The sequence below is a fragment of the Aulonocara stuartgranti genome (genome assembly GCF_965226115.1).
Source record: "Aulonocara stuartgranti genome assembly, chromosome: 4".
Classification (NCBI taxonomy): Eukaryota; Metazoa; Chordata; class Actinopteri; order Cichliformes; family Cichlidae; genus Aulonocara; species Aulonocara stuartgranti.
The window spans coordinates 30829457-30853910 of record NC_138942.1 but is presented as its reverse complement, the minus strand read 5'-3'; the positions used below and the strand labels follow the sequence as shown (position 1 = coordinate 30853910).

Genomic DNA, 24454 nt, shown 5'->3' with positions numbered 1-24454 from the left:
TTTGTGTGTATGTGTGAAATGATACAAATGGATGTGCTCAGTGGGGAAATGTGTGCAGTTTGCAGGCCACATTTCAGAGTCTCGGCTAAAGAAACCAGCAGTTGGAATGGGATTCATCTTGAATATTACAAAGTAGCAGGCACATTTAAAACACACGGGCAAGCACACATAACAGCAACATGGGGTTTAAAGCCACAAAAGACCCAGCTGTCACACTCCTCTCAGCACACTGCCTTTGGTATTTATAGATCAGCACAATCGCGCTGAATTTGTTCCATGAAAGAGCTCACTGAACGAAAAACATTTAAATATTTCAATAAGGCCAGTTTGAAGACAATCATAATTCAGTTTTAGCATAGAATAAAACTATCTGTCCGTCCGTCCGTCCGTCCGTCCATCCATCCATCCATCCATCCATCCATCCATCCATCCATCCATCTCTTTTCTTTCGCTCAACCTACCTATCTCTTCAGCTGCACATGTTTTGCGTTTACTTTATGTTATATTGAATTTGTCGCATTCTGAGTAAGAATAAAGGAGGGTCAGAATTTAAGGTATGAGCCCAGATTAGAGCACATTTTGCAACCAGTGCCTGCGCACAGATGCAGTTCCTTTTATTCTAATAATCTCATTCAAAGAGCCACGCAGATTTCAATATGCTTCATTTTTGGAGATTTTGATATTTTAACCAATTATAGATTGTGGTCTAAGACAAACTCTTTCTAACTAATGTTCAGTTGTCTTAAACAGACAAATAAACAAAAAACAAACAAATTTTCTTCTTCAAAATTGAGACTTTCAGTAGAGAACAGCTTTCAGTAGAGATAGAAAGAACAAAACAACATGAAACATTTCCTCTTCGTTTTTCTCTCCTATGTGCAATATGTAAAGACGAGCCCCCCTGATTCACAGTAAAACCATTTCCACTGTGTTTAACATAGAACATCTGCCAGCACGTAGTCATACAACTGATTCAAAATGGGAACGAAATCGCCAATCGAGTCATATCCACAACACAAAAAGAAACCAACGTACACTGAATATGTCTGTGCTGCAGAATACGCTTTAATAGATTTTCTCTTGAGGTCATTTCATTGCGAGTCTCACTATATTCTCAATTTGTCTCTCAAAGTATTAAATTCAAACATAACATAACTAAAAGTATCATTAATTAAATCACGTGAAAGCTTTAGTTCTTCGCCTCGCACAGTGGCGAGGCTGGTTTTTCTAGGTGTGCTTATTAATTATTTACTACCAGCTTATGCCATCTTTGTCTTGGTAGTATTCCAACAGGATTTTTTTTTCTAAACTTAAAATGTGTATTCGTTAGATACATGCTATAATAACAGCACTTGCTTGGTATGACTTAAGACCGTCAAATAATAAATAAATAAATATCTGTTCTCTGTTATGCTTATTATGTGTGTTATTATACCCATAACTGGAAAATTCAGAAATATATCTTGAATGTTTCGAATGAAAAGCCGGCAAATGAAATCATTCTAAAGTAACTCTGATTTAGACCATATTTGTCTTTATGGTTTTCATGTTTCATGAGATAAGCTAATGTGCAGTGGTGTGTGTGTGTGTGTGTGTGTGTGTGTGTGTGTGTGTGTGTGTGTGTGTGTGTTGCACCCGCATCAGTGAAACTTCCAAGATGGATACAACGCGCCGGTCACTCAGGGGACAAGTAGAGTTAAAAGGTCACGAGGACATTGTCCACTTTGTCTGCGTGAAGTGTGTGTCTATGTGTAACGTGTCTGGCTGCAGGGCTCGAGGAGAGGTCAACTTTCTCTGCCTCGCTCTGGTCATCATTTAGTTTGAGCCCGCCATCAGCAGCTCACTCTCCTCGTCGCTTTCCTTCCAGATCGTCGCGTGCGCCTGTTTGGCCGCAGCCTTGCGTTTAACACCAGTAAGAGGCTAAAAGGCTCAAGCGTGTTAAAGTTGTCCTCTAAATCATAAAATAAACCAATCTCAAATCCAGTAATGTTGAGTTTGACTAACCTTTACTGCGCGTTAATTAATGTTAGAATAAATGAAAATTCATTTCATGCCCCAAGACACACACAAACACACCCTATCCCCGTTATAAAAATAACCTTTCTCCATAAATTCCTTTACATTTTATTAAACATTTGTCATAGGTAGTATATGTGATTACTTGACAATAACACATAACCAAAACATGTAAAAATCGATAAAATATACACTTTCCTGAATGTTTTAGGTAGTTTGGCGAATATCATCAGTAGGTTAACAACCGCAACCCCACCCAAAGCTTCAACAGGTTTCCCGATATTGAAAAATTCCCCTCAACCGTAGTTACATTATTTTCACCATACAAGGTGTTTTTTCCTTGCTTATTTCTGTACAGTTTAAATATGAACACCATAAGACATACATACCTCCAATAGTTTTTCCTCCCTTCGTGTATATGCAGAGCATACTTGCACGTGTACTTAAAGGTATTAAAGGCTACACACATTTACAAATAATAAGAAACAAAATCGGGAAGGAAACAGCCGGAAGTCAAGTTCTAAAGCCCCCAAAACAAGTTGTAAACCCTAAAACAAGTGCCTTACATGATGTCTTTGAAAGAATAAAAAATAAAATGAAATAAATTAAATATGCATAGCCATAAAAAAGTACAGTAAAAAAATCGGTAGGCGGAATGCAGAAATAAATTGTGTTTCAAAACTACTTGTGGCCTTGTGTTGGTGGCCTTTAAAAAAAGTGTTCATTCATCTATTGTATTCTTTAATTTAACGCCATGTTCCTTTCCCCTCCCAGGTTTTATCGTATCTGTCCCTTTCCACAGTTACATAACCCTTGCTATAGAGTGTTTTACAAATTATTACCAAATATAAGACCACTCAAGTACAGCCTACAGAAAGAGTTGATGTAAGAGGGATAAAAATAAATCCCCCCATTCCGTTGTTTCACCACTGCTCAGGTGAGGAAAAGAAAGAAAGAAAGAAAAACAACAGAGAGAGAGAGAAAAAAATGCGGGGGGTGCTCTTGAAAAACTTGGAGGCATGAGATTAATCAGCATGTCTTCTCTTTTATTCTGCCCTTCCTTTTACGTGTCTTACATTAGTTTATTTTTGGTCCTGTTTTACTCAGTCCGTTTCTCCTCTTCATCTGCACCGTTCGCCGTAGAGGAAGAAGAAGAGGATGTAGAAGAGGAGTTGATCAGCTTGTTCTCCTTCTTCCACTTCATCCTCCGGTTCTGGAACCATATTTTAATCTGTCGCTCCGTGAGGCACAGCGCGTGCGCAATCTCGATCCGACGTCGCCGCGTGAGGTACCGGTTGAAGTGAAACTCCTTCTCCAGCTCGAGCGTCTGGTAGCGGGTGTACGTCTGCCGACCGCGTCTCCCGGGGCTACTGAAGGTCCCTGAGAAGCAAGAGACAGATACATTTGAACCAAGATAACAACACTGAGGCGTTAACTATTCTGTTAAGAAAACGTTACCAGAAAAGTTCATCACATGCATATTCTATTCTATTCTATTCTATTCTATTCTATTCTATTCTATTCTACAAGTTTCCACAACAGTGCCTGTTTAGTATTATCAAGGCTATTTGCCCCCGCTTAAATTAAGAATTAGTAATGTTCACATTAAAGAACAATGCAGACGATGGCTGCCATCTAACAATGTGCGCCATCCCTTAAGGACACTGTTTTAATGTGAATTTAACATTGTTTTACTAAAATGTTTACTTACTCTGACTGCGAAGCCGCGGATTATTTTTGGCTTTGTGAAAAGTGAAAACTTGGATTTCTTATTTTGTTTAATAAAAACAATAACAATCATTCTACAGGAAAGTTGAACTTCATGGTTTATGAAACACGGAGAATAACTATGTTATATAATGTTGCTGATGGTAAGTAGCAGTAAATTCAGAAAATAAATTCCCATTGTGGTGTGTATACACCGATCTTCACTAATAAGGCAATTAAGGCAACTTCAGTTTATGTATTGATTTGAAAGTAAGAGCATGGATTGCATGCCACAAGCTATTCATATCTAAATCCAAATGACCATAAATAACTCTCCCCTCTCTCTGGCTACTATTTGCACCTTTAACTGTCATTTATAACGCGCTCTTTGTTTTCCTCCATATATATTTATTTGCGGCGAAGTATGTTACCACCTCATCTGTCATAACTCGGAGTGTCCTGCAGGGCTTTACAAAACACTAGCTCTGCATCATCTGCTATTACTCATTCTACCCTCAACAGGCCGTTTTTCTCTCTTAAGGATGGTTTGCAGCACAGGACAGTGTTTAACACTTTAGGTTAAATCATGCAAGAGTGCAAAAGCACAAACTTTTAGGAGAGCCGACTAAATGAAACTATTTCACATTATTTCCGCCACGGTTTGCCTCACTTTCACTTTAAACTTTAGGCTATATCTATATACGATTTGAATCAACAGTGAATAACACTGTCTACGCTGCGGAGGCTCAATAAACGATAAGATAGAAAAGGTCAAAACCAATAATAGCAACAGGAAATGTGATATATCTTTATCAGCACAGAAAAGAAACGTTAGCAAAAACAAAACAGTATTTATCGCATCCTATTGGTCATGTCTCAAAGCAGAGTATGTCTGAGAGGAAAAGCGTTTTCAAAAATAAAAGAGATGAACTATTCAGACACATTTGAATAAACGAATGACTAATAGAGTGTGGATATTTAGACTTATCTCTGTATTTCCTCTATATCTACATCATTAATTTTTTTTATCTGCTCCTTGTTTTCCCCCACACTTTGCTTTACTTGGTAGCATCGTCACGGGTCACACAGGCTACAGTAAAAGGACCCGCAATGCAAACAAACCCGTTTTATGACGGACAATAAAATACAGCGCACATGACGGACTGACAGGTCAACAAACGGGGATCATAAAGCAGCTTCTGTGGCAGGAGGAGGGGAAAAGGAAAGGAAATCTAACAGAGGCTGACAGAGGAAACAAACGTCATTTCTATGACTGGGATCATAAAATATGCAAGAAAGAGAGGAAGAGGAAGAAGAAGACACTCACCGTTGCAGGCGTTCATCCGCTGCATCCATGGATAAATGGGCACTGACGCCGACTGTTTGTCTTCCATCGTTTCTCCGAAAAGCCCCTTTGCACTGAGCCCTACGCACTCTGTTTTACGCTGCACGCCGTCCTGACTGAGCGCGAGCTGATGCTCCTCCAGAGCGCATGGGTGTTCCTTATCCCTGTAGAAACTCGTGGCTGCAGCTGCGGCCGCCGCTGCCGCCGCTGCCGTGGCGTAGTCGCAGGCACCGGTTCCGGTCGCGCCCCCAACACCGACCCCCGCCGCTGCTGCTGTCGCCCGGTGTCCGGTATATGCTCCATTGGCCGCCTGCTGGTAGTAGGTGGATGCCGGGTACGGTTTGTCCTGGTGTGCGCCGGGTCCGCCGGTGCTGTATGCCACAGCTGCGGTAACGGCTGCTGCCCCCGGGTAGTGCCTAAGCGGGTGGTCGGCGGCGTATCCCGATGAGTAGAGAGGTATCTGACCCAAAAACGACTCTGCTGCCGCCGCCTGCCCGCTTCCACCCGTTCCCGGTAGCGTCACCGGGAAAGAGGAGTTGACAAAATAGGAATTCATCAGGAGAAAGAAGAAAAAGAGGAGAAGCCGGAAAAGAGGAGAAGAGGAGAGGGGAGGACAGGAGGGGACGAAACAAACACAATAACAACGCTCACTCGATGAAGAAGGAGAAGGAGGAGGAGTAGGCAGAGGCTAACGGCTAGCAGCTAACGGTTCTCCCTCCCGTCCTGCTTCCTCTGCCTTCCCCTGCCTGCACTTTATGATTTGTTGTGTTTTATAGCCGACAGTCCGACGGGCTGCCGCTATCACTTAGTGTATCGCAGATTGGGAGGAGGGGGGGGGGGGGGTTGTATTAGGTGGGCTGAGTGCCAGTGTGGGACGGAGGGGCGTGTGGAGGGTGGGGGGCAACAGAGAGAACCTCTCCGTGTGTGTATGCGATCGGAGAACACGGGACGGGGCGAGAAGGGGTATCGGGTGGGGGGTTGGAGGGCAGACACCAGCTGACCTCGAACTGACCAATGGGACGCGTCTGTGCCTGGCATTCGTTCGCTGTTTTCCTTTCGTAGGAGAGGAAGAAGAAGAGGAAGAGGAGGAGGTCTGGGAACTACCGAATACACCCCCACCACCACACACAAACACGCTCTCTTCCTTTCTTTCCTTTTTAATTCGTATCTAATCTCTCTTTCTAATCTTCCTTCTGTTCCCGGTGACATTGCGCAATCACACCGGAATCCTCGACGCGTTAAATTGATTCTTTTCTCTCCCCGTGTGTCTTCCTCCGTCTGTTGTTGGACCCATAAAAACCAGCAGTTCTCACACGTATGCGCGTTGTCCCCTTGGGGTTGGGAGAGAAGGCAACCGAATAATAAAATATGTTTCCCGGCGCTTTGGAGATAATACCGACCGCATTAAAATGAATTTGTGGAGCGTAAATCACAGCCGGGAACGTGCGCGCGTCTTGTGTGTGGTGCAGTGTGTGTGATGCTAGTATTAGATTCAGCCTACTATATAATATGGGCCATGTAATTGGAGTGTTGTATATTTGCAATTGGTATATCTGGTGATTGGGTAGTTTATGTCCCCTCTTCGGCCAGTGTGTGTGTCCTACTCCTATCGCAGGCTGCTATTTTCTAAAGCAGAAGACTAATTTAGTAATTTGGAAGGGATTTTCGGCACATAATCTGATAGTTAGAAATGTAGAAAAAAAATATATATATCCATATATATATCCATATATATATATCCACACATACATATGCTGCTATAAGAGTACCATAAGACTATTCAGTCAGAAAAATGTAACTCCTATACTGTGCCAGAGGGTGCTGGGTCTGATCAATGTGTGCAGTGATTTATTATTTTCCTTTTTTCTTCTCCGGTGACACTGATTAGCCTGAAATGTAAAACAAAAAAAGAAAAGAAGTATTTTTTCTTTCTGCTTTTTTTCTTAGCGTCATCTTGACACTCATTAGACCCACGCGCCTGAAGCTCTTTCAATATATATATGGCCACGTCCATGTTTATATTGAACCGAAATATATTGCATTGTTTAAAAAAAACAATTAGAATGAAGTCTTCGAATAAAAAAACGCCGTTATTATAGATTTGTTAGTTTTACCACTAACAAAAAAAACATACTGCATTACTACTGTAAAATTATATTATATTTTTTTCTCAGTTTTACACTATATGGAACGATAATTATAAATGTAGAACGATAATTATAAATGTAAAAGAAAAAAACATAGCTAATGGGTACACTAGTGTCACAAATTATTATTATCATCCCTTAGAATAATAAAAACTAAATTCACACAGACACATTTTGCACTCTTTTCGCAAAGAAACATTAGAACCTCCCTTTCCTTCTTCAAAATTAGAGAGGAGAATAAATAGGGTCGAGCTGGGTGGAGGGTGGGGGTATTTCGGCGTGCTTTTCATTCGCGGTCACAAACGGAATATGTGTCGCTGAGGTCGTAAAATAACCGCAGTCATAAATAAGTCGCCCCCCCTCTCGGTGTCTTTCTGTGCTTCCTCTACAGGCTCTGACTTGTCTGAATGGCCAAACTGTAGACAGTTTGACTACCGATAGAGACAAAGCCTATTTTTACTTTTACTTCACCTCCCCACTTCATCAGTTCCCCCATCTCTTCGTTTTAAAGTAATACTGTTCGTCGTAGGAGGACAAATATGAAATTTAATCCCCGAGCCGCGCGTTCTATGCAGGATTACACAAACTGATGGAGAATCTGTCTTCTGAACTTTTATTTTGACCTCTTGCTCTCTCTCTCTCTCGCTCTCTCTTGTTGGCAGGACGCTCCGTTTCCTCTCCACTTTGTGGGAACGGGAAGCAACAGCATTGTGTTGGAGCTGACTGTGGTGTAATCATTAATGAGCACTAACAGTCGGGACAGGACAGGCATGGCCTACAGCCTGGGACACACACAAGACGGTAATACTATTATTATATATACAGCCTATTTGCATTAGCACGGTATTAACGTGATTGTGGCTTTGGTATTATATCTGTGGTAGGCCTATACCAGCACCAGCCCACAGAGTAAATATGAAGAAAGAACTTTGAAAAATACAAATAATAATAATGATAATACTAATAATAATATAAAGGCAGAATCATAGCTTTTCCTGATTCGAGGTACAGCTCTGCTTAAGCTAAGAATATTGTCAAGCCAATTGAAGTGTTGGTATAGTAACATACCGAAAGTTTTGTTACGAAGCATCTATGTATTTTATATGACAATTTTTGCAGAGATTAGCAGTTTATTTAAAGTATAGATTAATGTAACATTTAAGAATAACTTCAGAGGAGATCTCACGAACTTGTAGTTTGGTTCTAATGCTGGAAAAGCAACATGAAATATCATCATCTTATCATCTTATATCATGTGACTGCATGGAAATATTCATAGGCAACACTGCATGATGACATTGTCCTCCATGTTGCAAGTGGACATATATTTATGTGTCATTGCAGATGCAATTGCAGTTGGGAGAAGCGAGTGGCAGACGACACGAAAGAGCAGAGCAAAGAAAAAAACGACCTAAACTTTGGAAACATTTTGCTATTTGAGAACCGGATGGTTGGTCCCTGTGCGAGTGTGTGTCAGGGAGAGGAGTGGGGTGGACATAAAGGAATAGCAGAAGGACATAGTCTGCTTTAAAGCTAGTAAAGAAGTCACATTTTATGTCACGTGACCTTATGCTTTGTTGCGTTTTACTGCCTGATATTTCCTTGTGTTGACGGGGATATTGAAGTCTACCAAACTTTAACTTGCCGTCCACCAGTATTGAAAAAAAGGGAACGGGGCTGTGTACCGACGCTGCTGAGAGCATTACCATGACATTGGGTGTGCTAGACCTTTGTGCCGAAATTCAACGAATTATTTATTTGAGTAACTACAATACAAAATGGGAGACTTAAAAGACCACAAATAACATAAGCTACCTCGGATGGCCTGTTAGCTGCTTTAACCACCCCAAAATCAGTAGGCTAACAGCCTTCCAGTCATTAGCTATATAGTTATTAAGTTTTTACCACTGGTCCAACACTAATAACAGGGTAATGACAAGAAGCGAAATCTGTTTTAAGTATATGAATCATAATGACACAAATAAATAGAAACTGTAGAGAGATGGAATGGTCTAGATTATATCAGAAAACAAAGAAAGAAAAAAGTTAATATTCTGGGACATTCCCCCACGTTAAAAATTGGTTGGATGACAATTACAAATCCCATCTTTTTTCTAAACGGATATGCGTTTTAAGCCTGCTGTATTCCTGCACAGTAAATTTAATGGTGCAGCTTCAGAGTAAACAGCCGAGAGGCGCTGAAGGAACTCCAGGAATCCGGGAAACTTCAGAGATTATCGACAATTAAAGCTGAAAGAGTCAGGCGGCTGCTTTATGGCTTTATGGGTCCCTTTCACCTTTTGCGTGTGTGTGTGTGTGTGTGTGTGTGTGTGTGTGTGTGTGTGTGTGTGTGTGTGTGTGTGTGGAAGGGGGGTATGTGCGAAGGAGAAAGAGAGAACTCAGGACTTTTATGGTTTTATGACTTTTTATGACTCCTTGTAAAGTCCGAGGAATGGCTACGAACTGAAAAACAGGCCCGCAGCAAAACAGCAGATGAACAAATGTGCTGTTCTCCGCACAAGTAACGAGCACTGTGCAGCTCACCTGTGGTTTATTTCAGCCGTGGCAGTGAAAGGATCGATAGCATTTCACGGGTTAAATAATTAACCGTCTATGAAATTAAAAATTCACTGCTTATCCTACTAAATTACTCTTATGTGTCATTTTAGTACGAGTTATTTACAAAAAGGAGTTCAAAACTCTGCGCGCATCAGACTGGTCCTTGTCTGGCAGAGCAGACATTTTAAGTAGGTGGTCTGTTATAATGTCATTAATTTAGATATTTTATGGGTTTTACTCATGTCAGGAAAAACGGGGACATTTTTTGATATAAGTAGAATACTTTCGCTCTTAGGATCGTATAGAAGATTGCAGAAGTTGTGATGCTTGGAGATAAAAAGTTCATGTGTTCAGAGTTTAGATACATAGAGCTTCTATTGCTAATTCTCTTGCTCGGTGTGTGTGTGTGTGTGTGTGTGTGTGCGTGCGCGCGCGCGCGAGAGAGAGAAAGAGACCTCTTCTGCTGCACCAGTTAATGACAAACTCCAAAAAACTGCCTGACTAGTACTTTCTCTTGTTTAATATATTAATCGTTTCCAGGCAGCGCCAGTCGACTCGCCGCGTCCTTCAGGGTACTGTGAGCACGCGCTCCAGGTCAGTTCACTGGACTATTACCGGTGGACGCGAGCCCTCAGCCACAAAAGGCCTCGGGACCAGTTAAAGTTTAACGGGTGGGTGAATGCAGCATCAGAAAGAGCCGCATATTTTTCGGCTAAATAAGAAGACTCGAGCTTGATTATTCAAACTGTGTTGTTCGACATTATTTGGTCAGACGAATAATAATAATAATAATAATAATAATAATAATAATAATAATAATAATAATAATAATAATAATAATAATAATTATCTGGTACTATCATCCTGGCAATCGTTATTCTAACTGCACAGAAAATCCTGTCGAGGTATTTATCCGCTGCGCAGACCACAAATAGGTGAAGCGAAAACAAATGTTGTATCTGATCTCAATACTCTGAAATTGAATACTCAATTTAAAGTGAGACTATGCTAAAGTCATAAATTAAACAGAATGCCATAGTTTTCCCTCCATGAGGGTCTTTCAGATGATTACACACACGTTCACAACTGGAAACATATATCTGAGTGGGGCTGCACAACAGATTTACAGATAAGCGCAAGTGATAAAACCACAAAGCAAGGACGAATTAATATGCTTACACACACACGAACACGGTGAAGCCCATGCACTCACATTCCCTGCTTGCCGCTCTATTCCGAAACAGCCCTCCTGACCAATCAGCATAAATTTTGCATCCAGAATTACTTTTCCTTGAGCACATCCAGTGCTCGTGCACGCGCAAACACGCACACACACAAGCACAGCATTCTTCTGGGATTTTGTACACACACGGTTTTCTCCACGTTTCATTCAGCAGTGTAACAGCACCCAGCCTAACCTTGGCAACAAAGCAGGACGGAGAGAAACACCCGTTTCTCTACCTCAGTGCTACAAGTCGACCTTTCCAACCCTACATCAAAGACAAAAAAAATCTTCAGCATACACTCTTGTGAAAGCACACAAAAGCTTTTTGTGCCACTCGCTGGGGTTGACCTGGTATTATTTTTCCAGAGGTAATACATAAGTAAAATTGCGGGCATGGTTTTTGTAAATCGCATTGACACTGACCCAGGGATGTATAACTTGTGTTTCCGAGTCTTGAGAAAGAAGAACCTGTGTATGTGTCTATGTGCTCTTTGGTATTGTTGTTAACGGAACACTAGATGGCACCAGAGTGTCTTGTTAAGTGCGGACTCTGGGCTGCTCTGAAGCTTCATTGTAAGGACTGCCGTCGAACACAAACAGCCTCCGGATTGTGTCTGTCTATAACCGTTGCTCCCAGAGCTGTGTGATCACAGCTTTACAGGAAAACAGACTATTGGCTTCAACTTATCTACCAAAACAGAGAACACAAGACAGAAAGACACACATTGCTCGTACCTTATATACCACTCTCTAAATGTTACTGTCTTCATTTAGTATTATATAACAATTATATTTGTGTTAAATTATCCATTTTAGTTCCAGAATTTCAAGACATACATTAACATCTGTATATGATCCAAATTGTTTGACGGTTAAATATAACTACATCTGTAGTATGTGAAAAATGTATAACTAAAGATGACACTTCTAAATATGGTAAATAAGACCGTAAACATCTCTCGAGTCCGTGATTATTAATGCACACACATACATAAACACACACGCATACTGCTGTTCTAAACCTAGTCAATGATTATAATAATAAAAATAATACTACACTGCTGACAATAATGAGTGTCAATAGCTGATTTGAGATTCTGCGTGGTCTTTCTCTGTTCAATAACCTCAATACTATATTGATATCTGCGACAAAAATATAAATATTTTAGCATACGTGTTTGTTAAAACCCATAAGTATGCTCAATGCATTTCAGTAAAGTCATGTTTTTAAAGCAAATGTTTCACGGTACCTGGGACCAAAAAGAAATTCAATTTCAAATTTAATTAAATTTTATCTATACAACGCCAACTCACAACAGTCTCATAAAGGCGCTTTATATTGTAAGATAGGCCCTACAATAGAAATGCCTTCTAATCGCAAACAGATTTAAAAAAAATATACATAATTTATTATACATTTTATTTCTCTGTTCTATGTTTGCGTTTGTTTTACTTATCACGTTCAGCATACCCCGTAACTTAACGAATGCACGATTGATTTATGTTCCGTTTACCACTACAGACGGAATAAAGAATTGGAAAAGTGCCGCAGATCTGTAGCCACGACTTAGTGTGATCGTGGCTTTAGAAAGTCCGGCACGGCGTATTGCATGTGGCTCACAATATATCCCTAAAACGAGGCAGTGACTTTATCTTAAAGAACTGGTGTTTATTGACAATACTGAATTTCTCACAAAGCAAGACTGTTGATTCTAGGATATATGTTCATCATGCTACAGCTTACTATTAGGCATATCCTTGTGTCTACTGTGTGTTTTAAACCATCCTGCATAAGAATGATTGTGTTAGCTGTTCATCTACAAAGCGGAATTGGAAACGACTCGAAATGTGGTTTAACTGTAAAAATACATGTGCATACATTTCTATGAGTGGTTTGTGAATAATTTGACAACAACCAAATAAATGACTATAAGGTAAAATACAAGTTGTTAAAGTGTATATTTGTCCAGCGAAAATTTCCACAGCCGTTTGCAGACCTGCAATGTTCTTAGATAATCAGTCAGACCCTGTTTTGTATGAGGAGGAATATCAAGGAGCACATATGAGCGTTAGTAAATAACATGTTACAATAAGAAAAACCACATAAGCTTTAAACATTGGGTGATGATGATTTGTCAGACAAGGGTAAAAATAAAGATAAAATCTTCTTTTTTTGTCCTTGTGATCAAGTGTCTGTGTGTGTGTGTGTGTGTGTGTGTGTGCGCGCGCGCTCTGAGATGAAAAGTCTGGCTATTTGATATTAGAGACGGCAACAAATTGGAGACCAAGGAGATGACACCTACAGGTGTGTTTGTGACTGTGGGGTTGTGATTGCAGGGAAAGAAAAAAAACGTCTGCTCCAGGGAGGAAATGAGAAGGGAACCAAAGTCATAAAAGTGAGACAGACAAACATGCCTTGCTTGTAAACTATCTCTCTCTCTCTCTCTCTCTCTCTCTCTCGCTCTCTCTCTCTCTCTCTCTCACACACACACACACACACACACACACACACACACACACACACACACACACACACACACACACACACGCACGCTGTCAATCTAATGAAAAAAAATCGAAACAGAAAAACCTACACGCTGGAAGTAAAACACTGACAAAAACCCCAGAAGCTCATCTTCAATTCACCTGCAGCCAGATGCAAACCCCCAAAATAGAAAACTGTTGCTTTTATCTTTAAAAGTCATAGTAAATGAGGGACTTCAAATTCTGCCAAAGCCATCAGATCAAAGCCAGTCTTTTTCATTTGCACATTTGCCTCCTTCCTGCAAACACAATGCGCAGCTTTTGGAGGAAAAGCTGGAAGCTAATCTTTCAGTTCTCAAACAGCCGAGTTTCGAGCAATAGATGGCTCCTCGACAGCTAATACCACTATTTAAACTAAGCAATATATCTGTATAGATCCAGCTAGGAAACCGTTTATTCTGAAATGGCGGAGCAACGCTTCGTTTAGAAAAAACAAACAAAACAAAACAAAAAACAAATGAATCAACTAGATGCTGCAGAATTGAGAAAAGCTGCGCTGACTCATTTTCTCTGCTCCTTTAACAATGCGCATCATGCAGGGTTGCGTTAAACGTGCGTGGACGGCTCTTACCGTTTGTTGATAATCCGTCACGAGCCCACACACCTGCCGGTCACTTCCTTGCGTTCGAACAAGTCAGGCAGTCTGGAATGGCACGAGACAGCCCTGCACTGGGTGGTAATTAGGTGGATGTAATGTTGAGGAAGTGCAGGAACTGGGGATGGGGGACTGCTGTCACCCAGGCGTCAAACCACCACCGTAGTCTTCATCATCCTTGCAGTGACAAGTGACAAATCAAATGTCAAATTGAAATTAAAAATGTAAATCATGAGGGCATCTCCGGGATGCTTTCTCCGGGTTGGGTCCCACTGCTCGCCCCTTCTTTGTCTCATCACAGCGGAACTGTCCTCATCCAGATCCGCCAATTTGGAATAGACAGCAGCAGCACGAGACCAGACGGAGCAAGAAGCCATAGCGAAGCAGGAAGAGAAGAAGCAGGAGGGGGAGGGGCGGCTTGTTGTCGGCGTCTCGCCGTGCCGGTTTCCACAGTCACAACAAATATTCTCATTAACTCGCTCGTTTAATTACAGCCGGGTGTTCATTTCCTGGCGGTGGTCGGACTCCGAGTGGAGCCTTGCAGGAGCAGGGAAGGACAGGCGGCAGCTCGGGCCGGAGCGGAGTGCTGCAGCAATATAGCCACTTGGGAAATCATAAAAAGTTCATGTTCACGTTAAGCGCGTCCACATGACCCGCCCGTCGGCCAATCCCCGCGCGCGGTCACTCATAAACTTGTATCACAAAGTTGTAAATTTTCATAAAACAACAAAGAATTTATTGCATTTCTTCATGGAGTGTTGTTAGAACCGAGCTGCTCCTTCTCTTATTTCATTCTCCAGGCCGCCATTTTCTTCATCGACCGCTTCTTAAAAAGCAAGCTAAAAGCTTTCAAAGCACTGGAGAGCGTGAAGAATTTTGCCACGCATTATTGTGGATTTTTCATGTCATGCTTTATATTTATTTGATTTTTGTTCGTTTTAGATAATTAGACAGAGCTTCCTTATTATCTTCACTGTCATATTTGCATTATATTTTCATTAACGACACGTGACAATATTTAGACCCAAAATGTTTCAGAAACCAGATGTAGCTATATAAAGACAAGGTAGGAGGAATAATGTGGAGCAAACAAGTTTCTGTTTCCATACTGCATTTGAGATTTTTTTTAGTACAACACCAATATTCCGTGTTCTGCTGTTGTAAGAAGACCTGGTGTCAAAACACAGACAAGTTTTCTTTTGTGAAAGTGGCACGAACGTAAAGTCTGCGTCCCTGGTGCTGAAATATGAATCAGCTGAATCAACAGAAATCTCTCATCTTTTGAAGCCGCCTATGCGACATTTTTTTAATTATTAATGAATTAGTTTAAACGTCATTCTTTGCGTTTAAAGTGTTATGACACAAGGGATTGAACGCAGTGTATCGTAGCCTACTGTGGAAATGTATAAGTGAAAATGAGTTAAATGAGAGATCCCTAGACAAACAACAACAACAACAACAACAACAACAACAACAAAAAACAGCAGTGGAGTGTAGTACCTGTCCCGGCTTGAAATGTTGTGAGTAAAAGTGGTTTCGCAATGCGGCAAGGCGTCACCATTTAAAACCTGCAGGCCCGAAGCCGAGGATAGCCAGAAACTGCAGCGAAAGTATATTAATGTTTTTACAGATATACAGTTAGAAATCGGAAATGTTCAAGCACATCAGAGCTTCATTTCAACGACGAGTGTCTGGAGTACACCTGACGTAAAGTCTTTGAACGCATCATTTTATTTGGTAATGCAGGTCTTGTTCTCCCACAAAGAAGTCCAAATCCAACGCTTCCTGAATCTTAAAGAGGTTGCAGTCTAAATTGCTGCAGTATGACGAACCATTCCCCGCATCTACTACAAGAAGATCTCTTCAAAGAATATAAGACCTTTCAAACGTTTAAATTAGGTTTCGTTGATATTAAAACCCAGTTTATAAGCGAATTTGCTTTGACAGCAGACTGGAACCACATCCCATATGATCAAAAGCGCCAATATTAGCAGAATTAGTATTTTCTGTGTTGTTAGTCAAGTTGGTCTGCATTTATCTCTGTCATCCTCTGTATGATGCGTCCTATTTACAGGCTCGACGTTTGGCAGATTTCAGATTTTCTTTTAAACCCTCACTGACCCATGTGTGACCTTTCCAAACCAGCACACTGTCTGGTTAGCAGGAGAAGGGGATCCGATGCTTCCTCTATCTGAATAGCTCGAGTTAAATTTTAACTGAAAACAAAACAACTGCATAGAGCAGATAGAGCAGGACGAAGAACTAGTCCATCCTCCCATCTGCTTTATTCGTCTGATGCCTTTATTTGAGTTTTTGGCCTCTTCATGGATGCAACCCCCCCCCTCCCCCCCCCCCCCCCCCCACACACACACACACACACACACTCATGTTATGATACTGGGTGGCTTTTTAAGGCAAACACTCCTTGAAATGTCTGATGATACTAAAGGCGCAAACTTGATATTTTTGGCCGAAGAACAACAACAACACAAGAAAGTCCATTTTTTTCTTATCTTAAGTAACAAAGATTTTCTGCTGATGCTAAAGGACTTGGATTATTGAAGCACGTTTTTGTAAATAACACCCTTTTCTTTAGTAACATAAAAAAGATTTTTAAATATTGAAATGGTGATGAATAAAAAGCATTAGCCTTTATTAATGTTATAGATCGATGTATAGTCAATAATGTTTGGTTGTTTGTTTTAAAATCAAGCAAACAAACAAAACAACTGCGTTTTGTACAAATATTTGATCCCACTAGATACCAAATCTTGTATTTTATTACATTATAATTCCATCCTTTAGTTTTACAGGGCTCGAAGAATACTGTGCTAGCATCAATTATATCTAAGCACATCTTTCAAAATAAGCGACTGTTAAAAATTAAGTTTAGGGGAAAATATTATATTCAGTCTTCATTTGTCTAAATATTTGTCACTAGAATTATGTTTTCAGTATATAAAATTACTCAGTATATATATATATATATATATATATATATATATATATATATATATATATGCACTAACAGCAACTAAGTAAGGAAGCACTGGTGCAAACAGTCGATTAATTTTAATTTTATTTTAAAAACGCGATCATTTAAAATAAAAATCAGCCTTCTGCTGCAACGAAATTTGTTGGAGCACCTTACCACATGAATGTTTCATATGAAATGTCTCGGTCTATCTTTATACATTTATGGTAACAACGTCTTATAAGGTAAAACAGAACTTTCAGACACTAAATAACACAAAAACAAACAGGAGTATAATGCAGTACTGCTCGCGGACAATTCTTCCTACAGTTTTCCCATTAAGCAGAATACCTGCTGAGTCATTAAAAAAATAAATCTTACTGTTTTAATCTATTAGTAGCATTAAAATATGGGGGGAGGGGGGGATATAAATTAACCTCTTCCGCTAAATATTGAGGGGACAAATCAAAATATTGCGGAGAGGATTGCCTACTTTCGCTCTGAAGTGATAATAAGAACAATAATAACAGAAACAAAAAGCTAGTATAGCTCTTGGATTGTGATTTATGGGCTCAGACTTTTTCAAACATAAAAATATATACATACATAACTGCACATGGAATAGATATAACACGAATCCACAGAAGTCACAAGTGCTGCTGTTCATTGCATCAACAACCATCTCGTGCCTTTCTGCCGCAAATCACTTGAGGTAATAACACGAAGGAGTCTAGGATTCTTGAATTGTAACAGAAGAGTTCTTTGTTGAAAATGGTCCTATCCTGTAAATTCTGATACATTTTTCTTATCTCTTAAAATCTATGGTCACACATCAGTCCTCCTCATCGACCGCCTCCTCTTCTTCTCGACTCACTGCTGTGGGGGCGCCGCTCTTCGTCACAATGTTCTCCTTTTTCCACTTCATCCTCCGATTTTGGAACCAGATCTTGATCTGTCTCTCTGTGAGGCCGAGAGCGTGCGCGACCTCTATCCGCCGTTTACGCGTTAGGTACCGGTTGAAGTGGAACTCCTTCTCCAGCTCGAGGGTTTGATGCCGCGTGTACGTCTGTTGGCCTCTTCGTCTGTCAGAGACTGGACAGAAGAAAACACATTCTCTTTCAAAACAAAATCTTCCTCGAAAGATTAGGAAATATGATGTAGGTTAAAAAACGCTTGTTGACTCGTCGGTTAGTTTTCGACTCCACTTTCTGGCAAACCCGAAAAACTTTTAAATGATGGGGAAACGCGTAGTTTCAGCTTCTGCCTGTCTGAGATATACTTCTATCCTTTTCACCTACAAAAATAATGAAAGAATTTAGAGAAACGGGCATAATCAGTCTGACTGTGATTACTGATGTGTAATTTTTAACTAATTAATACAGTCAGTGTAAACGGACACGTGCACATGGCAATGTTGGTAGAGAACTGTTAATTCAATTTAAAACTAAAGAAAAAAGCCTCTTCTTGTGAAAAATGCATGAATCCGTGAAACTGCATTGACCTCCTGTGTTTATGAGGTCACACATCGCCTGAAGGTTAAAAAAAAAATAGGTCACATTTTTAAATCTCAAAGGTCATTTGCCGGCCACAGAAACGTCCAAGCGCATTTCCTCTGCACATCGCAGTAAAAGAAAGCTTCTTGTACTGCACCCATGACATTTAGAGATCAGTGGAAATCTATTGTGTACTGGACGATTTTCAGTTGGGATCACAGTGCACGACATTTTTAGGTGTAACCCAGTGAAAATCTAGGTATAGCAACCGAGAAGGTATTTTACATGGTTCCTGTAAAATATTTACACATGATGGACGGATCACAATCTGTATCAACATCATTGTCTATAAAGACATCATTAATGGGGCAAATATATATTTATCATTAGGAATGATGACTGAGTATTTTTATGTACTGAAAATATAATTTTTGTGAAAAACCTTTAGACAAATCTAGTCCCCTTATTGTAATGTGTTCTGTACAGCTTCAAAACAAACTATTCAATTCAATTCAATTTTATTTATATAGCGCCAAATCACAACAGTCGCCTCAAGGCGCTTTATATTGACAGTAAAACTATCTCTTCCAAAATGATCATACAAAAAATAAATAAAAGTTGTATTGACTAAACGTTTTCTTCTACTATGTGAATTGTAGGTGAACCCAATAAAGTTGCAGCTGTAGCTTGAATACCATTCAAGACAATGAAATACTTTTAGTGAATATATATAGATAAAATCTATTAAAGGTTAGTTTTTTTTTAATCAGAATGTCTGATGAATGTGTTCTTATTCTGCCTAAATGACATTGACTGTATGACATGGAAGCACAGCTCATGAATCTTTGTCTGTTGTACTTGTCACTATACAAGAATCATATATCACAGATGTGCAATCATAAAATCTATATCAAAACCAAAATTTAAGAAATTACAATAAAGGATTTGCAGTGCCTGTCTGTGATTTGCCATCATTCCTTTCTGTGTGTATAAATTTCACCAAAAAGCAAAAATTAAATACATACTTACGAAAGGTAGGTGTGTGTGTGTGTGTGTGTGTGTGTGTGTGTGTGTGTGTGTGTGTGTGTGTGTGTGTGTGATTATGCATGATGTGATTTCATTTCCTAATTATATATAATTAGGAAATAAAATCTTTTGGGTAAAAATCAGTCTATGAGCTTGTAAAAGAATCTTGACTCCATCCATTTCCTTCCACTTATTCGATTTCCAGGTCTCACAGGGCAAGAAGACAGATATAGCTTGGAAATACTGCTAATCTGTGACAAGGTAACACAGACAAATAACATATAACAATTCATGATCACACACACCTGTGGTCGATTTAAAATGGCATAATGCCATGCACTGTTTTAGTATGACAGAGTATCTGAAGAGAAAGACACAGAGAGCACGCATCACGGCGAATGTCCCTAGAGGAGATTCAAGCGCAGGGACATCTTGTTGTGAGACAACACTGCACCACTGTGAATGTCAACTCACTCAGCCAAAAGCCCTCAATTTCTTTTCTTTCTTTTTTTTGGTTTGTTGTTCTTTCTTTCTTTCTCTTCTCTCTCTCTCACACACACAGACACCAACCTTGTCACATTCAAATGCTAAAAGAGAATATGATGTTCTGATGTTTATTTCCTGTCCACGGTTATTTGTTTTTCCACCTTTTTAGATGTAATTATTAAATACACATTTCAGGGAATGTATTTATGAATGTAATCAATACATTTAATTAAAAAAATACTTCTAGTTACTTCCATCCTTGCAGCTGCTATTTGTGTTTGAGGACATTGTAATAACTGGCTGGTTCATGCGTTTATCTGTTTATTCTTATTCATGTCAGTGGATATCTCACTGTTTTCTCCTGTTTCACGTATACACGTTATATGGTATTTTTTCCCCTTAACTCACAGTCCATAACAATAATTAATAATGATTGAAGGAGAGTAATTACAAACATAAACTCATATTTGTTTACATATATGCCTACATACACATTGCTCTCATTGTCCTTAAAGAGAAAGTCGATAACCTGCACTTAAAGGCTCACCAAGAATATTGTCGAGTATCTCAGTGTGTGCAGTCTCCTCTGGGTTTGTGCCACAGATCAGTATGTGTAACTGTCAGCACCTAGACATGTTTTGCTAGTTTGTGTGTGTGTGTGTGTGTGTGTGTGTGTGTGTGTGTGTGTGTGTGTGTGTGTGTGTGTGTGTGTGTGTGTGTGTGTGTGTGTGTGTGTGAGAGTGAGAGTGAAATTCATTTTCGCTGGTAATATTTTCTGCTCAGCAGTGATTTTCTTGAGCCAGATTTGGAATTCTCTGGCAGTCAGTGACAACAAGGGGATTTGCTGTTGCTTACTCTCTCTCTGGTGCAAACACACACACGGGAAACCAAAACGAAGTAATTGAAAAGAAGTCTGTTGGTGTGCTTGTGCGCACATACACATTCGAAGAGAGAGGCCAGCAGTCTCCTTAATCAACACTATCAACGGGAACATCCGGGTCTTCTCTGTCCAGTCATCTTCGGATGCCTGGATCTAAATCAACATCTATAAATTGATTGGCTGATTCGACCTCAGAACACTCGGTCTCTCAATACACATTGAATAAAAATAGAGAAGACTAGGAATAACAACAATACGGATTTTGCAGTGCCTCTGCAGTGCCTGCCTGTGATTTCCCACCATTTCTTTTTTTAAAAGATTTTTAATTAGTCTTGGTAAAATATTCTAATTATATTTGTAGGCCACAATATGTGGGCTAGTATTTTATTTGTCCATTACTAAGTTTTTATAATTCTATATGACACACGTTGTTTTCACTTTTCTGCCTGAAAACGTGAAACTCCAAAATAATTTCTTCATTCTTTACAGTTTAATGTTTATACATTATGGAGCTCTTGAAATGAAAGACACTTCAAATTTTTTGTTATGCTGTCAGTGAGATAAGCACCCACACGGGGGCTGTGGGACAGGAGGACTGTATGGTGACAATAAATAATAGTGAAACCTGGGTCCCCTACACACGAAACTTGTCTTTGCTTTTTTCTTATCGTAAAAACATAAAGTAAAGCACAGAGTAAGTGTACATTAATTATTTAACAAATACTTGGTTATAAGATTTCCTTTTATGACAGCTTTGACCATACATCTTTATAATAGTGCCACTTAAAAGCGCAGGAAGAACCTTCAGGTTCTCACCTGCGAGGCAACGCAAGCTTTAACATTTTTCACTTCTCTCCTATATGATTCCACGTGACTGTTTACTGTGTGGGGCAAAGATATCTTCAGCGCTTTTACGGAGGTTTTACGCAACAGTATTCCTAACCTACATCCCATATTGTATCACATGTTCAATTTTACCAGTTATAAAAACAAAACATGGTATCTTTGTTGTAGTTCGAGACTCAGTATCCATTTTGCATACAGCTCGATGTCGGCATGCCAGATCAGTTCGTGGGAAAGAGCAAGCCTTCAAAAATCTGCTAGTTTATAGTGTTTATAGTGGTTAGCTTATTGTGTGACAGTACAATAGCACAATGGGCTTTCAGCGGACTGGTTTGTGCAGACAGTGAAACATAAGGATGAGGTGAGCTGAGCCAAACACTGACTGTGATGATTCCACTCCTGACGGCCAGGTGAAAACTATTTTTCTTCATTTTCAAACAGTCAGAATAAAGCTCCACCCTGCCCCCCTTTTAAACACAATATCACCTCATGAATATTCATAAAGTCTTAAATTCTGGTTTTATGGCATTATGGCAGAGCCATAAAAGAACTGCAGAGTGGGTAGGGGTGCTGTAAAATAGTTGCAAAAAGACCCTGACAGGCATAGTTCATCAACCCACAGTGGCCGCTGCGCAACCGGGCCAACAGTTTAAAGACCGTTTAACGAACAAGGACACACACACACACTCAGTTCTCTTTCTTAGTTCACCTCCCTGTGTTCCCAGCTGACAAGAGGGGAGGGCGCCTCATCACCTCTCATAACTTTCTATCCCCATCTCTCCTCACCTGAGCTTTTCATCCAGGGGTAAATACGCAGTCTCTCGTGGTTTAGCCTTCTTTGATCGGGGCTGCTCTGCCTCCTGGAGGTCGGCTCAGGAAGCTTCGGAGCCAGCGAGCATAACTGAGTCCGATTGAGTGGGAACAGCTCTGCGGGGCATCTCAACGGCCGAACTCCCAGTGAGTTATAACCTCCTGCTGAGCATATTTCTGTAGCCTCAACACCCCTAATGCCCCCGTTTAGTCCCGAAAGAGAAGACCCAAATGATAAAGGAGAAGAGGAAGAGGGAGGAGAAGAAGAAGAGGGAGGAAACTGGACTCTGCTGCTGCCTCTCTCACTGGATGCATAATGGTGGCGATATCCTCTGGACACGAAGGCGCACGAAGAAGACACGGCGGGAAAAGGAGAAGAAGACGGACAGTGAGAAGTTGAAGTGTCCGCTGAAAGCAGTCCACAGCTCATTGTGGATTGTTGGTATTTGGTAAACAGCGCGTTGGCGAAGTCCAACGAACTCATAATTTGGCTCCGGTGATTTGTGGGCCTGGGTGGTTGAATGTCGATCTTTTTAGGAGCGACAGTGAATTATTGGTGGGGTATTACTGTCTATAGTTTTACACACACACACACACACACACACACACACACACACACACACACACACACACACACACACAATCACCCCACCCTGTATTTCTCATCCCCCACCTCCCATTGCCTCCAAGAACACGTGACGGAGCGTCCATGTGATGTCAAGATGTCCAATGGCGGACGGGGTTTCCCTCCGGATGCAAAATCATAAAGGGATCACAGGGAGTGACTCCTACAACATGTAGAACATTATACAAAAAAGTCGGGGCAACTCAGAATCTTCGCCAATCACCTAGAAACCAAGAAGACTGAAATCTGACAAATATTCAACTCAAAGTTAAATCATTAACTGCCATACTTGAAATGGGCTTCAAACAAACAGCAGAGGACACTATTAGAAGAAGAACAATTGGAACGTATGCGAAGCAGCCGAGCAGACTTCAACAGAAAACGGAATTCTCTTGTTCTCAGTGTCTTGTCCCGGCTCATGGTTTGAGCCGGGACAAGAAACACATGCAGAGAGCAGAACAGACGAGCTGTTGTGTGCCTGCAGTGGGCCGCTGCTGTCTGGTCAGTACAGGCAGAGTGATAGACGAGGATGTAATGCAAACAACAGATAACGTTTAATGGAAGCAGTCCAAAGGTGTCACTTTGAAAATAATTCTGTGAGCCAACGGTGAAAGATGAAATCTCTCCACTAATATAAAAAAAAAAATACGTTTTAATATTGCTCATACCATATCACGCTCCAACTATAAAGCAGGCAAACAAAAGTTAACGAGTAATGGATATGGTTTCAAGAACAAGCATACCGAGTCTTGATCAAATTCACCGAAGAACACAAAGCGCACATCTCTATGCCGTTTCATAAATCACCTTTACTCTTGAATTCAGCTTTAATGAATCCTGCGCCCTCGTAGATTCAGAGAAACTCACCTAGCGTGCAGGTGCTCTGCTACGTCCTTAGATGTTCAATTTCCACGCAGCATTCAATTCAATCAGGATTAAATCTGCGCGTTGAGTCTAAATAAGAGTTATGAACTGGAAGAACGAGGGAGAGTTTGAGGATTGAGAAAAAAAGATTTGTTTTTGGTGACTAGTCAGACATAATCGGATGTAGTACGCTTCAACCTCTGAAAAAAGGTGGCATCTGTCTCGGTTTTAACTGTTCATGTAGCAGGACAAGATCGCAAAGCATGGTTATGACGTTTGCATGCAGTTGTTTAACATCAGGAACCCCCCGCCGAG

General features: G+C 40.4%; 3 protein-coding genes and 1 long non-coding RNA gene across 5 annotated transcripts in view; 1 reads left to right on the top strand and 3 right to left on the bottom strand.

The window, feature by feature from the left end:
* Positions 1-14732, bottom strand: part of hoxb3a (homeobox B3a) — a 78851-nt gene extending 64119 nt beyond the window's left edge. For both annotated transcript variants that reach the window (XM_082530976.1, XM_082530969.1), the window contains exon 1: positions 14115-14732. The gene's annotated coding sequence lies outside the window, so the exon portion shown is untranslated. The remainder of the gene's footprint in view (positions 1-14114) is intronic.
* Positions 1990-5833, bottom strand: LOC309705274 (homeobox protein Hox-B6a-like). Its single transcript, XM_082530982.1, has 2 exons — positions 5051-5833; positions 1990-3396 (listed from the first exon to the last, which is right to left on the bottom strand). The coding sequence occupies exons 1-2, from the start codon at positions 5622-5624 to the stop codon at positions 3116-3118; spliced, it is 855 nt and encodes a 284-aa protein (XP_082387108.1). The 5' UTR covers positions 5625-5833; the 3' UTR covers positions 1990-3115.
* On the top strand, positions 5956-13544 carry LOC309705282. Its single transcript, XR_014276531.1, has 3 exons — positions 5956-6159; positions 7878-8016; positions 8560-13544. It is a non-coding gene; the product is annotated as an uncharacterized lncRNA (long non-coding RNA).
* A 2467-nt stretch (positions 14733-17199) lies between the features above and the next one.
* Positions 17200-23272, bottom strand: LOC309704215 (homeobox protein Hox-B7a-like). The gene is made up of 2 exons (XM_082529262.1): positions 22627-23272; positions 17200-18204 (listed from the first exon to the last, which is right to left on the bottom strand). Exons 1-2 carry the CDS (start codon positions 23132-23134, stop codon positions 17945-17947), a joined length of 768 nt encoding a protein of 255 aa, XP_082385388.1. The 5' UTR covers positions 23135-23272; the 3' UTR covers positions 17200-17944.
* Between the last annotated feature and the right edge of the window lie 1182 nt (positions 23273-24454).

Excerpts from the sequence above, each read along its gene's own strand:
- LOC309704215 (XM_082529262.1), bottom strand. The coding sequence starts at position 23,134 with ATGAGTTCGTTGGACTTCGCCAACGCGCTGTTTACCAAATACCAACAA. Across the intron at positions 18,205-22,626 it reads CCCCTGGATGAAAAGCTCAG|TCTCTGACAGACGAAGAGGC; the intron begins GTGAGGAGAGAT and ends TCTTCTGTCCAG.
- LOC309705274 (XM_082530982.1), bottom strand. The coding sequence starts at position 5,624 with ATGAATTCCTATTTTGTCAACTCCTCTTTCCCGGTGACGCTACCGGGA. Across the intron at positions 3,397-5,050 it reads GCGGATGAACGCCTGCAACG|GGACCTTCAGTAGCCCCGGG; the intron begins GTGAGTGTCTTC and ends CTTGCTTCTCAG.